The sequence below is a fragment of the Bidens hawaiensis genome, unplaced genomic scaffold (assembly GCF_021521415.1).
Source record: "Bidens hawaiensis isolate Kalapana, Puna unplaced genomic scaffold, B.hawaiensis_p1.1 tig00022689_1, whole genome shotgun sequence".
Taxonomy (NCBI): Eukaryota; Viridiplantae; Streptophyta; class Magnoliopsida; order Asterales; family Asteraceae; genus Bidens; species Bidens hawaiensis.
The window spans coordinates 39,053-54,385 of NW_027493544.1; the positions used below are offsets into that span (position 1 = coordinate 39,053).

Here is a 15,333-nt window from a genome sequence, read left to right on the forward strand (position 1 = left end):
CACAAGCGAATCCGGTGAACCAGATTTCGAACCAAGTGACGCGTGGACGAGCTTTTAGCATAACCGCGCACCAAGCGCAAGCGAATAATGACGTAGTTAATGGTACATTTTTGCTTAACGGATTTTATGCTTCTGTACTTTTTGATACTGGCGCCGATCGAAGTTTTATCTCTCGCGCCTTCGAGCAGAAGCTTGCGCGACCGCGCAACGATTTAAAAGAAGATTTTTCAGTTGAATTGGCTAATGGTGAAACTGTTTTAATAAACTCAGTGATTAAAGATTGCACGCTTAATCTTAACGAAAACGATTTTCTGATTGACCTCATCCCTATGCCTCTTGGAAGCTTTGATGTTATCATTGGTATGGACTGGCTCTCGAATAATCGCGCCGAAGTTATTTGCGCCAAGAAGTTGATTCGCATTCCTCGAGAAAATGGTGATCTTCATATCTACGGCGAAAAACCCTCCCGCGGTCTTAAACTTATGTCTTGCGCCGAAGCCCGAAGGCTCATGAGGAAAAGGTGTATTGCATTCTTAGCCCATGTGGTCAAACCTGCTGAAGAAAAGAAGAAGCTTCGCGATATCCCTGTTGTGCGTGATTTCCCTGAAGTTTTTCCTGATGATCTTCCTGGTATCCCTCCCGCTCGTGAAGTCGAGTTTCGTGTTGATCTTGTCCCTGGTGCTTCCCCCGTAGCTAAATCTTCTTACCGTCTTGCACCCGCTGAGATGCAAGAATTGGCAAGCCAACTTCAAGAGTTGACTGCTAAAGGATTCATTCGCCCTAGCTCTTCGCCCTGGGGTGCTCCGGTGTTGTTCGTTAAAAAGAAAGATGGATCGTTCCGCATGTGTATTGATTACCGCGAGTTGAACAAACTCACCATTAAAAACCGGTATCCCTTACCGCGTATTGACGACCTCTTTGATCAACTCCAAGGTGCCTCTTGTTTCTCGAAGATTGATCTCCGCTCTGGCTATCACCAGTTGCGCATCCGCGATGAAGATGTTCCGAAGACTGCTTTTCGAACTCGTTATGGCCATTTTGAATTCTTGGTCATGTCCTTCGGTCTAACCAACGCACCCGCCGTTTTCATGGATCTAATGAATCGGGTGTGTAGGCCTTTCTTGGATAAATTCGTGATTGTGTTTATCGATGATGTTCTGGTGTATTCTAAGACCAAGGCCGAGCATGAGCAACATCTTCGGTTGGTGTTGCAAAAGCTTAGAACCGAGCAGCTCTATGCTAAGCTTTCCAAGTGTGAATTTTGGTCTGATGAAGTACAGTTTCTTGGCCATGTTGTAAACAAGATGGGTATTCATGTCGACCCATCCAAGATTGAAGCAATCAAGAACTGGATCACGCCATCCTCTCCTTCTAAGATCCGTTCCTTTCTGGGCTTAGCTGGTTATTACCGGCGCTTCATTTCGAACTTCTCAAAGATCGCTTTGCCTTTAACAGCTTTAACGCACAAAGGTAAACCGTATATTTGGGGCTCGAAGCAAGAAGAAGCCTTTCTAACGCTCAAGCGTTTGTTGTGTGAAGCTCCTGTTCTTGCGTTACCTGAGGGTAATGATGATTTTGTCGTGTATTGCGATGCATCCAACCAAGGTCTCGGTTGTGTTCTTATGCAACGAGGCAAGGTTATCGCTTACGCATCAAGGCAACTTAAGGTTCATGAAAAGAATTATACAACTCACGATCTCGAACTTGGTGCAGTTGTTTTTGCCTTGAAGATCTGGAGACACTACCTTTATGGTACTAAGTGTATCCTCTACACTGACCATAAAAGCCTTCAACATATCTTTGATCAAAAGGAACTCAACATGAGGCAACGCCGATGGAACGAACTCATCAGCGATTACGATTGTGAGATCCGGTATCATCCTGGTAAGGCTAATGTGGTAGCCGATGCGCTCAGCCGAAAACCCTGCCAACTTAACTGTATCTTGCCGCGCACCCAGCTTCACTTCGCGCCGATTCAAAGCAACCTTGAATCGCGTATTCGTGACGCGCAGCGCGCATCCATCAGTAATGGTAACCTTCGCGCCGAGTTAGCGTGTGGCGCGGAAGCGCTCTTTGTCCCTAATCTGAGTGGAATTCTCTGCTATCTTAATCGCATCTGGATTCCCTTTGATGAGAATCTTCGCGCTGATATCCTGAGTGAAGCGCACAAATCTCGATATTCTATTCATCCCGGCGCTGATAAGATGTACAAGGATTTGCGCATTACTTATTGGTGGCCCGGTATGAAAAAGGATATTGCTGTGTTCGTAGCTAGATGTCTGACTTGTTCTAAAGTGAAAGCTGAACACCAACGCCCATCTGGTTTGCTCGAACAACCAGAAATTCCTACGTGGAAATGGGAATGTGTAGCGATGGACTTTATTACCAAGTTACCTTTGACAGCAAGCAAACATGATAGCATTTGGGTAATAGTGGATCGTTTGACTAAGTCTGCTCACTTTCTGCCCATTCGTGAAAACTACCGTGTTGAGCAACTCGCGCAGCTTTATGTCAAGGAAATTGTCTGCCGCCATGGTACTCCTTTGAGCATCATATCCGATCGCGATGGCCGTTTTATATCTCGCTTTTGGAAATCTCTCCAATCTGCACTAGGAACTCGCTTGGACATGAGTACGGCATATCATCCTCAGACCGACGGACAGTCTGAGCGAACTATTCAAACTCTTGAGGATATGCTCCGATCTTGTGTTCTTGATTTTGGAGGTAATTGGGATTCACACCTGCCTTTGATTGAGTTCTCTTATAATAACAGCTATCATTCCAGTATCGGTATGGCCCCATTTGAAGCACTTTACGGTCGTAAGTGCCGCTCCCCGATTTGTTGGAGCGAAGTGGGTGAAACTCAAATCACAGGACCCGAACTTGTTCAAGAGACAACCGATAAAATCGCCAAGATCCGTGATCATCTGCTGACTGCCAGAAGCCGACAGAAGAGTTACGCAGATCGCAGGCGAAAGCCTCTCGAATTTCAAGTTGGTGATCTTGTTCTCCTCAAAGTGTCGCCCTGGAAGGGTGTTGTCCGCTTTGGGAAGAAGGGTAAGCTTGCTCCTCGTTATGTTGGTCCATTCAAGATTCTCGCGCGTGTGGGAAAAGTAGCCTACAGACTTGACCTGCCGCCCGCGCTCAGTAATGTGCATCCAACGTTCCATGTATCCAATCTCAAGAAGTGTTTAGCTGACGAGAACCTTCACATTCCACTTGATGAAGTTCAAGTTGATGAAACTATGCATTTCGTTGAGAAGCCTGTTGAGATTATGGATCGCGAGGTAAAGCAAACCAAGCGCAGTCGTATCCCTATCGTGAAAGTTCGCTGGGAGTCCAAGCGCGGAGCCGAGTTTACATGGGAAAGGGAAGATCAAATGAAGATCAAGTACCCGCACCTGTTCTCTGCGCAACCTACTTCGAGATAAATTTCGGGACGAAATTTCTTAAAGTAGGGGAGACTGTGACATCTGCCCCGATCCGACCCGACCCAGGTACCCGTTTCTCTGTCCCGAACTCTTTTCTTTTATGATTTAATATTTATTTATACTTATATTTTACTTTTAATAATAATAATATACTTTTCCTTCCCGCCTCTTTCTCTCTCTTTCTTTCCGCCGTCCCGTCCCTCTCCTTCTCTCTTTCCGCCTTCTTTTCCCTCTTGTCGCCGTCCCGCCCTTACGCCTTGTTTCCCTCTTCTAACTCTTTGCTTGTCCTTTGTTCCTTCCCGCCTAAGGTTGTCTGCGCAGCTCCACGCGCCAGACTCCCTTACAAGGAATCCTGCGTGAAGACCACCTGTTTCAGCGATACGCGAGACGAACTCTTCTCGCAGCGCGTTAAGAATTGTAATTCTTCTCGCAGTGCGCGAAGGACGGAAGTTCTTCCCGCGACACGCTAAGGATTTGTAGTTCTTCTCGCAGCGCGCTATGAATCGTAGTTCATCCCTCGACGCGCGAAGAATTATAGTTCTTCCCGCGGCGCGCTAGGAATTTTAGTTCCTCCCGCGGCGCGCTAAGAAATGTGACTCTTCCCGCGGCGCGCTTAGAAATGGTAGTTCTTTCCGCGACGCGTTAAGGTTAGTTCTGTCTGCCTTCGCGCTCGCGCTCTCTTGACCTTCTGTGTCAGCCTTCTCGCGTTAAACCCTTTGAGTTTTCTTCTGTTTAAGCTAGCCGTTGCTTTTGAGTTGTCTTATCTTTTGAGCTGTTGACCTAATCTGCTTTATGTCTGAAAAGTTACTTTCGGCGCAGCATGCGCACCAACCCCATTGGTTGACAGATAAAGTGACTGACATAATCTTTTGAGATCTGCTTTTGCCATGCTTGACCTGTACCTTTATCTACCCGCCCATGCTTTTTTTTACTGTTCCCTGACAGCTTTATCTTGCCTCTGCAGCTGCCATATCTTTCCATATCTTTTGCTTTTGGAATCTTTTGCTTTTTAAGATCTTTTCCCCTTTTCTAGGGATTATGTCTCCTAGGGTTTTCCTATAAATAATAATAATATTTTCATAACACATCACACACAAACACTTAATCTCTCCTGTTCTCTTGCTCCTTGCTCTCTCTGCCGCCTCCCTCTCTGCCTCCGTCTTCCTCCCTGTTCTGCCCTGCTTTTCCGGTAATATATATATATATAATAATTTACTTATTAATTATGCTAACTTATAATCAAGACTTAAAACCAATCATTAAAACAACAATCTTATTTATAGGTTAACTTGTGCTTGTTTAAAGTTGGTTCTTGCTTTATCTTACACCGCATCGTTTATCAAGTGAGTAATCTCGTACCTAATCCCTTTTTGCTTTTAATGTTTTGGGATGTTCATGTGTTCATACAAACTTAGTCTTAAACTTGTTTATGAACTTTAGTCGCGCAGTATCCCATGTGTTGAGGACGTAGACTTGGCTGTTTATTTGTATGTGTGGATCATTAACCGTCTTGTCGGTCTATTCCGCAGTTTTCATGGTACCATTAGATGAACACGGGAGAACTATCGTTTATGATTTTCCTCTTTTGTTTACACATGCACAGTTAGTCTTGTTTGTGAGCTCAATTGTGAGCACTGGCAGTCTTATGAATCTTAGAGTTGGTCCCGATCAGATTACACCCTTGTTGAAAACCAGACATACACATGTTGCGCGCAGATTTTATTGTTATCTATGTATTGTATTAAACTTGATTTCTCACCAACACGCAAGTGTTTGACGTTTATTTTAACACATGTTCAGGTTTGCAGTAGCTGTTTTGGAGCTCGAGATAACCTAGGAAGTTTTCTTTATTTTGGACCTAGATTAAAAATGTATCAAGACAAGTTATTGCTGTCCGAATATTATGATTTATAATATATTGATTTATGATGATTTATGTTATCTTATGTTTACCCTGCGCGTGCGCGAATGAATGTATTTATTAAATATTGACACCCAATAGTGTCACGAGTAATGAAACAATATGTGGCGCCCCGATGTATAATCCGCCTTTGGTCGGGGTGTTACAAATATAACAGGTCATTACGCAATCAACAATAATTCATAATAATTTAGGTAGAAAAAAAAAGAATGTATCACAGAACTACACAAACTTAATCTAATGTAGTAAGTGTCATAAAATTCATCCAAATTCGACACTATATTAGACTTTTATCTTTTCCAACCCATTAAGAATTGGAATTTTGATATTTGTCAACAACGTATTAACAACCATATAATCCCTAATCGAGTTAGGTGTTATTGTTTTGAAATGCAACAAAGAGTTATGTTTACTATATCTTTTTTTGTTAGAAAGTATAGCATTTTAAAAAACATACTGAATGCAGCTATGCATAAATTTCAAATTACTTTAGCCTTTCTGATATACAGTTATGCTTCAAGTTCTGGTGTTCACAAAATGGCCCATTTATTAATTTTGACCGACAGATTTCCTACCATCTATCTATACATGGTCTTCAATCTATCCTCTTAACTGCAACCTATTCTAAAGGATATTGAGTAATAGGCTAAAAAAAATTGGATGATAAAAGTCATAAAAACAACAAATACATGTTTAAACCATATATTAACATTAAATCGAAATCGAGGATTTGGAAATAGAAATAAGTAACCATATTAATTCGAGCATCCAATAATAAAGAGATGTAGATACAAATCTTATATTGAAGATGGTATATAATGAGCTGATTACGACGATGATTTCAAAATGATTTCAGTTATGAATCGATAGCAAACGATGTTGATAATTGAGTATAAATGGTGATGTAAAGCAAGCTAGTTTTATACTTTTAATCTTGAAGATGATGGCCGATTACGATGATTGATACCTTAAATCTTGAAGGCGGCTCAATTATTAAGATATGTGGAGACCGATTGAGAGATTAAAGGATGAACAATCTTGCATATACCTGCAAATAATTAACTTAATTCAAAACAACATAAAGTAATCATTAATTTAGTAAAGTAAAAAAATAATCAAAACTCACCATATTTTGATGCTTCTAGTGCAATCTTATTTACTTGCATTGGACGATTGTTTGCTTCTAGTGCAATCTGATTTAATTCAAAACGGACTCAACTGAAGAATGATAAACAGGACATTCTGCAATCTGATTCATCCATTCAACATCATCCTCAGATTTACTTGCATTGGACGATTGTTTGCTTCAGTTTCATTGGCATAATTCGTGTTCTTTGAATAAAAACGACGATTTAACATGGCAACCTGTGAAAATTTTACTCATTTAGAAGTTGTACACCAAACCCCACTTCATAACCTATTTAAATAGAAAGATTTCCACCATTGAAATAATATTTTTACACAATATTCATTATAATGTGTATATGCACGCCAAGTGTTTGAACTAATGAAAACAAAATTACATGAAAAAAATTTTACAAACTGAACATAAAAGCAAAATTAAGGTTTAAATGAAATTAAACATGGAGACAACAAATTCAAAAACAATACATCTCCTTCAACGAAAACAATTAATGAAAAATAAACATAAAAGCAAAATTAAAATCGGAACCCTAAAAGTGTATGTAAAACATAGAAAAACAAACAATTAGAAAAAACGGTATACCTAAGTCGCTGGCGGATCGAGGAGATGTGGATGATGATGACATGCGGTGATAAGAATCTGCTTGTTCGGGTTTAAGCAAGGATTATGACGTGGTTGTTCTAGTTTGAGGGATCTGATTAAGGATCGGGCTATCTAGGAAAGGGGCAAGAATGGTTTAGCGTTTTTTAACATTAAGGATCAAGGATGATGAGATGGTTGTTGGGGTTATAATTTCAAAATAGGGTGGAACATGAATCCGATTTGTGAGTGATATAAGGATTCAGAAGGGAGGCGGGATTTTGAGAATTAGGATGGAGTAGGAGGAGGACACGTGGCAAAGAAAACCTTTGTTTATTAAGTAGTATAGATATAGATACTATATATAATGAGGGAGAGATGAGCAAATTAAGACATTTGCTTTAAGTAAAATACAAATTTTTATACCTAATTTACAACCCAACAAAGCATATTGATAAGGGTAGTATAGTCTTTTGAATTATAAACATCCGTGTAATTTCAAATAATCAAACATAGTTACAATTTTTCCCCCTTAACTTTATTCATTCTTTGTAAATTTAAATAATACTTCCCTTAATCTTTTACATATATACTCTTTTTATTTTCATTTTTAACTCAACTTCCCTCGCGAAATTTGAACGGTCATAACTTTTTTGTACGTTAATTGTAACACATAGAAAATTTAAAATAATTAAAGCAATTGATATTTAGGACTTTTAGTTATATACGTATTTGGGTTATAAGTAATTTGAAAACAAAATTTATTAATAAATTTAATAATATATATGTATTTGAAATTGGCACTAGATATTTTGTTATAATGATTTGCAACAAACTAACTAAAGAATCGGATGATGACTCCTCGTTGCTAATCTATAATACGCTTTTGGCATTGAATAGTCTCTACCTTTCATTCTGATCTTGAAACTCCTCGTTTCTTCTTCCTCATATATGCCTTGCTTTGCATTTAATAACCGTGAGTTCCAACAGCAGCCAGCGACACACCATCACACCTGTAACAACATACACTCACGGCACATACATACATACTCATTCACATTGTCAAACTTTCAAGCTTCCAATCAAACTCAAGAACATGCATTCATATCAAATAATCAATCATTTATTACTTACTTGTTTCCTTGAGATTGTTAAAGATGAAAATGGTGTTAATAGTGAATGATAGTAGTGTGTGTTCCCTAGATTTAATCTTTCATATTGATCTTCAAATCTCTAAATTTCCATTGATCTTTATCTTGATTATTATGGGTATAATAACCCGAAGTTTATTTGTTTTAGATAATAATCACAATAATTAAATAGGTTTGAGATAATACAAAATTTAATTGAATTTTTAATAATTGTGGCATTTGGTTAGAAATTCAAGTAAGATAAGTATGCAAATAATAAAATAAATTGTATAGAGACATGCAGCAAATAAAAGTCATGCGATCTATTTGCAAAATTTCGAATCCTAATCTTTACAAACGAACTACCGGACGAGGTGGGATTTCAAGGATTCAGTTCGTTGTATAAATCATGTATGCAACCCACTTTGGTTCACCATATGATAAGAACTAGAGATTTAACCCTTCTATAACTATCGTCGGAACACCGAGGAGATAAGTTCTGAGTCACAACCAGGCGGCCGGTACGTGACTACGAAGGTGAACTACCGCTGCGACTATCTGCCCGTCTGATTCAGGGATTCTTTATGCTCGTTTATTGAGGTAATCATTGTTTCCTTGCTTCTGGTTATTCTCGATAACTGGTTCGGAATACCGCGACTTTAATCTTAACTATTCCGGCGACGAAAACCAATAAAATACCTAACTCGAAATCAGATTTCTTTAAATGACAACAAGATGAACAACGTTTTCGGTAAAATCAAACATGTTTTTATTTGGATCATGTGATTTTGTTTTTAACCTTTTTAGTAATCGGTTTAGTCTGTGACCATTCTCTTTTGACATGTATGCGCGCGCACGCTCACTTGATCTTTTCGCCGGCTATCAGTTTTCTTGTAATTTGTTGCTTGACGTGGTGTTGTTCATCTCCGTGAAACCGAGTCGGTGAAGTGAAAACCTAAGGAAATTTTAATCTAAGTCAAATTTATCTATTAGTTAAATTGTTTTCATTACAGTACGTATGCATACATACTCAATAGTTATGGGAATCTATTTAATATATTTAAAGGTATTGTTTATAAATAATTTAACAAGTGAAGATGCATGTTTATTATTCTTAATAAATCCAAATTTTGTAATACTTTGAATAAAAGAGTCACCTGAATCCTAGACTAATTAAGAATCTTATATGTTTAGTCGCCGGGAATTCGCAAGTTAGCAAATAACCAACATGATAAATTAAGTTATGTAAATTAATCTTACAAGAAACTAAACCGTAGGTTCTCATACAATTGGTGGACAACGTTGACTTTACTTTTGTTTTCGCTTTTGATTAAGGTACGGTTTCTGTTTTTGTTACTCTTAGTATTAATTATATTCTGTTACTTGGTAGTACGGTTTCTGGTTTCTGTCACTCATAGTATAAATTATATTCCGTTACTTCATTACGGTTTCTGTTTTCGGTTACTTATAGTATTGAATCTATTCCGTTACTTTGTAGTACGGATTCTGTTTCTTGTTACTTCATAGTACGGTTTCTGTTTTCGTTTACTCTTAGTATTATTATATTCCGTTACTTCGTAGTACGGTTTCTGATTTCGTTCATTCGTAGTATTAATTATATTTCGTTACTTCCTAGTACGGATTCTGGTTTCTGTCACTCATAGTATAAATTTTATTTTGTTACTTTGTAGTACGGTTTCTGTTTTTGTTCACTTTTAGTATTGACTCTATTCCGTTACTTTGTAGTACGGATTTTCGTTACGCGTCGGTTATATTTTGAGTTCAGTTATTTTATATAATATATTTTAGTTATACGACTTTAGTTCAGTACTCTGTTACCCGAGCATTTCTGACTTGTCGTTGGGGCGTCAACGACATGGCACTTATCGTGACAGTGCGTAATCAAAGTTCACGGCGTCTCTGAAAGTACTCATGTAGTACCTTGGCCACTTAGAGGCGTATAGATCGATCTTAGCTCCGACTCCTGACTCCTGACTCCTGACATGGCACTTATCGTGACAGTGCGTAATCAAAGTTCACGGCGTCTCTGAAAGTACTCATGTAGTACCTTGGCCACTTAGAGGCGTATAGATCGATCTTAGCTCCGACTCCTGACTCCTGACTCCTGACTTCTGTTTGAGATGGAACAATGTGTGCACGCCACCCACACCGTCTCTTTGGTGCATGGACTAGCTAGCTGTGTACCCCTCTGTTTAGGCTCTGGGTGCTTCCGTATTACACGACCTATTCATTTTAACATCATCGTCGTGTATTTTAGTAATTATATTTTGTTTCGCTATATTTCTGGTCCGTTTTGATATGTGTATATGCATTTGATTAAATTTGAGTATATTCAGATTACGTCCCGATCGTGTATCGGATTATGTTTCGCATTTATTTATAGTTCAGTTAAATGTTACACGTTATATGTTACACGTCACACATTATATGTTACAAGTTATATGTTTCTGGCTCTGGGTGTTTTTGTTATAGTTCTGATATATTTCCGCATGCGTTTGACCATGTTCTGGCCAAGTGTCGGATCATACATCCGAATTTTGTTAAGTATATGTTTCGGTAAAAAGGGTTGGTTTCGAGTTTGAATTGAAGTTCGTATATTTATTCTCTTACGTCTGTCCTTACCTATACTATTGTTCTTTCCGTTACTGGGCAATTTTTGGCTCAGCCGTGTTTTCTTGTTTTGTTTTTCTTATTTTGTTTTCAGGTAATCCGGGATTCGGGGAATTTAGTGATGAGAGATAAAAATGAAGTTCAAGCTTCTAAAAGTTAATTCATTTTGTTTAATAATATGACGTAGGTTGCATTATTTTTTGTTGTATTTTGGATTGTGGCGTTGATTTGATATCTGTAATAGTAACACGTTAGCCTGTTCCGGGTTGGGGTGTTACATTAATATTTTTATAAAACATTACACCATAAAAACGAGCATTTTATTATATTTAATTTGAGTATCATATTGCTATAGTTTTTTCAGTTTAAAAAAAACTACATTTTACGTATAAGTATTTGCGGTCTGGTTTTGATGGATTTTAAATTAAACTTTGAGCCAAATCGTTAATAACATATTTTTGTCGTCGAAAACCGAAACCACCCCGTTGAAAATTGAAATCGGCTGGCCAAAAGTTAAAGAAAAAAAAATCAATCGTGAAATCAAATCAATGACCGGTTTGAACGGTTTCAAACCGAACAATAAACACACATAAACTTGTAATGTGATTACCAAAGTCCACATTTCCCGCTACATGGGCACCCATCTAGTATATATATATAATTGGGCGCCCAAGGGAACTTTAAACCATAGAGGGCGTTATGGAGAAGGACTTCGAAGCCCTCGGTATCCATGTGACGCTGTAGAGGGTGTGAAGGGGGCTACGATACCCCTCACCATAGCATACAACACAGCCTTATGATGTCTAAATATGAAATTGTTTCACTAAAGTTCAAAGGAAAAAAAATTGGAATGTAAAATAGTAGTACCGACATTTTTTAGTGACCATGAACTTCAACTTTCATCTAAATAAATCATTCACCAATAAACTAACAAATTTATTTATATGAATAATTCCCCCCTACTTTATTTTAAATGATCATCATAAATTCATGATCACAAAATACAATTAATTACATTACAGTTATAATCTATACACTCCAAATCCAATCAATATTATATTCACGGGCTCACGGCAACAACCAGCACTCATTCAACTGCGAAGCAGCACTTTTACTGAAGCTACGAACCTTCATCAAGCAAAAATGCGTACAAAACCTTCCCATTCCTCCATTCACACTACAAGTTTTCAGCAAATAACACGCCGATTTACACCGATCTCGACCTTTAAACCTGCCTTGAATCACCACTCCAAACGCCTTAGTTCCTTCACCATAATCATCATCCAGATCAACCTTATCTTGTAGCTCCTCCACTAGTATCACTCCGTCCGCTGACGTCAACCTCTCGTTCGGCCAGTCCGCCGCTGAAACCGCCTTCTCCGTCTTCACGACGCCGTTTGCGTAGACCTGAACGAGTAACGGCGCTTGACGTATGTTTTTAACGATTTCCGTTACAGAGTTTCTCATCCATTCGTCGATCTTATCGGAAACGCTGAGGCTTTCGTATTCTTCGTCATCAACGAACGATTCAAAAGCAGACGAATCAGATCTGGAAATCGATAGATCGGAAACAACGGAAGCAGCCGCCGTCGCCGCCGCACGGGTTGCCGGAAAACGCGATTTGACGGCGAGTTTTGGAACGGAATGAAAGTTGTTAGGGCTAGAAACAGATGCCGGCAGGTGACGTAAACAGTCTCCGGCGTAGCGTATGCCTAAACACGTCATCGGTAACAACCGTGTGTGGCGGAGTTTGAATAATTCTTTTCATTTTATTTATATTTATTTTGGAGAATGTGATTGGAAGGAGGTTGAAGCAAACTGTCGTGGATGGATAGTAGCCGTCGGATGGAGAGGGAGGATTACTTAAGTTTGCCGCGGGTTTGCGCGTGCCGTTATGCAGCTGACGTGTGCTAACCGCTCTTTTGCTGACATGGCATTTCCTACCTGGAATTTTTTTTGTTATTACATAAAAGATTTATTTGCATATATTATGCGTGTTTAGTAATTCACCAAATTATAATTTTATATAAGGCTTAGTATATTTTTAATACTTTGACATAGGCATTTTCATTGAGTTTTTTTTTTCTTTTTTAGAATGACAACTCAGACACTCTTTGGCTATTTATATGTAAAAGCAAGTTTAAATTTCATATCATAGTGTAAGATTGTGATTTCAATCTAACTTTTTATAAATTATATTTATGCCTTTAACAATTCACTCATGATTAATACGTTCGGTTTAAAAAAAATGACTTTAAAATATACATAGCTTGTCTTGATCCTTACAATTAACCTAGAGTGTGATCCATATACTCACACGTCAATCATTCGGTCCTTAACAACACTAACTAGGGTGGGTCAAGTACGGTCAAGTGGGCATGAGATAAACAAGCTATTGATTTGAAACATGATTAACCAAATTAAGAATACAAATCACATGCGTATTACCAGTGGTAGATCCAGACATAAATATCAGGTTTCCAACATTACACGAGCAAGGCCAAAAATTCCACCTTTAAAGTTTGATAAAAGATCATACGATCACCTGAAATACACGCTCTTTCTTCACTACTAAAATCACTCAGATACATCTCCGAAAATGTTACTATCTTGTATATGTGAAACTTGGAAAACGAATCTCATAAACCAAACATATTTTCTAACAAACTAGTTGAGACCTCACTAAATCTATTTTTAAGTTCTTGAATTTGCATGTACAAAACCGTATTAAAATTTTCCACCTTAAAATGATAATTTTGTTGAGTATGTTTATGTTTGATGTTTCTTGTTCAAATAAAAGAAAAAAAAGGCTACCGTTATCTATATACTTTGTTATAAATTTTGTTTTGACTTTATTTGAATTGAACTTTTAAAAAATGATGATTACGTTAAGCATGTTTCTGTTTGATGCTTCTCGTTCAAACAGAAGAAAAAAAAAGGTTAATAGTTTTTATTTTTTTGGACAATAAACTTTTTTTTGTGCTTTATTTGACTTGAACTTTTAAATTGGCTGGGCTTTAAAACAAATATGGGTAGCGTAATATTTTTTCAGAGGTAGCGAAATACAAAAATCGACCGAGAAATAAAGGAAAATTGGAAATAAATAATCCCACATTTTGTGTATTGGCCGATAATAATTCCACCTTTAAAAATCACTAGCAATGGTCCCACCTTTTAACTATTTTTGTCTCACTGGTCCTCCGTTAAAAAATACTTAATGTCGTTATGTTTTTTCCCTAGTTTCAAACCGATGTTTTAGGGGTTTTGATCGGAAGAACGATACGAGTCGACCGATGTAAAACTTATCTCGAAATGGTGATCCAAACGACGAAACAATGTTTCAATTCGAGTGCTTGAATTTCCAATTAACAAAAATCAAACCATTTGAATCACCGTTTCGAAATAAGTTTTACATCGGTCGACTCGTATCGTTCTTCCGATCAAAAGCCCTAAAACATCGGTTTGAAACTAGGGAAAAAACATAACGACGTAAAGTATTTTTTAACGGAGGATCAGTGAGACAAAAATAATTAGAAGGTGGGACAATTGCTAGTGATTTTTAAAGATGAGATTATTATCGGCTAATACACAAAAAGTGAGATTATTTATTTCCAATTTTTCAGAAATTAAAAATTTTACACTACTGACGAAAAGTTAAGTGGTAACGGAGACTACCTGATTGTGAACTACATCCACCCCGGCATGTTACTAACACCCATTCAGTGTTTAAACACAATTACTTTTCAATAGTTGGATTACCACATGTTAACTCAATGTATGATCATAATTGTTTGATTAACCTGGCGGTTAGAACCGAACAAAACCTAACCTTTTTATTTTTACAATTTACAGGCCGGTTTCAAGCTGAACCGGTTTGACCAAAAACAAATATTGGCATACTTTGGACGAACTGAATCGGTTTGAACCTGGAAACCATTTGTAGTTTTGTACAACTCAACTTCCAGTTTTTAGTGATGTGGTGTCCCATTTAAATTTTGTTAGCGGCCCATCACTTGGTCACAGTTGTAGAGTTGTAGGCCCAAGTTAATTATCAGTGATGATAGCCCATTTGCTCTCTCAATAAATTTGATTGGTTAGGTACTGTTGATACTTCATGCATCTTCAAATTCACCGATAAATTCCAAGCTATACTAGTTAGAGCATCCACACCCCAAAAACCTTTAAAAACCAATACATACCGCCACCTCAGCGCCACGTCAGATTCCAAACTTTTCTCTAAAAACCTCACTTTTTCCTCCACTCACAAACTAATCCAAACTTCCACCTCATCATCCACATCATCACCTACTTTTACTTTAATATTACTAATCAAACTACTTTTATAATAATAATAATAATAATACAGTTTTTATATTTTCGGTTAACTTAATTTATAAAAAATAAAATTATATATTAATAATAAAATAAAATAAAATAAAACAATATTATATTTTAGTGGGGCCCTTAAAAACTCCAAATTCTTTGTTTTTGTTTGAA

General features: G+C 37.6%; 1 protein-coding gene across 1 annotated transcript; it reads right to left on the bottom strand.

The window, feature by feature from the left end:
- Positions 1-11,904: 11,904 nt before the first annotated feature.
- Positions 11,905-12,561, bottom strand: LOC143566083 (uncharacterized). The gene has a single exon (XM_077052867.1). It carries the CDS (start codon positions 12,559-12,561, stop codon positions 11,905-11,907), a length of 657 nt encoding a protein of 218 aa, XP_076908982.1.
- Between the last annotated feature and the right edge of the window lie 2,772 nt (positions 12,562-15,333).

Excerpts from the sequence above, each read along its gene's own strand:
- LOC143566083 (XM_077052867.1), bottom strand. The coding sequence starts at position 12,561 with ATGACGTGTTTAGGCATACGCTACGCCGGAGACTGTTTACGTCACCTG.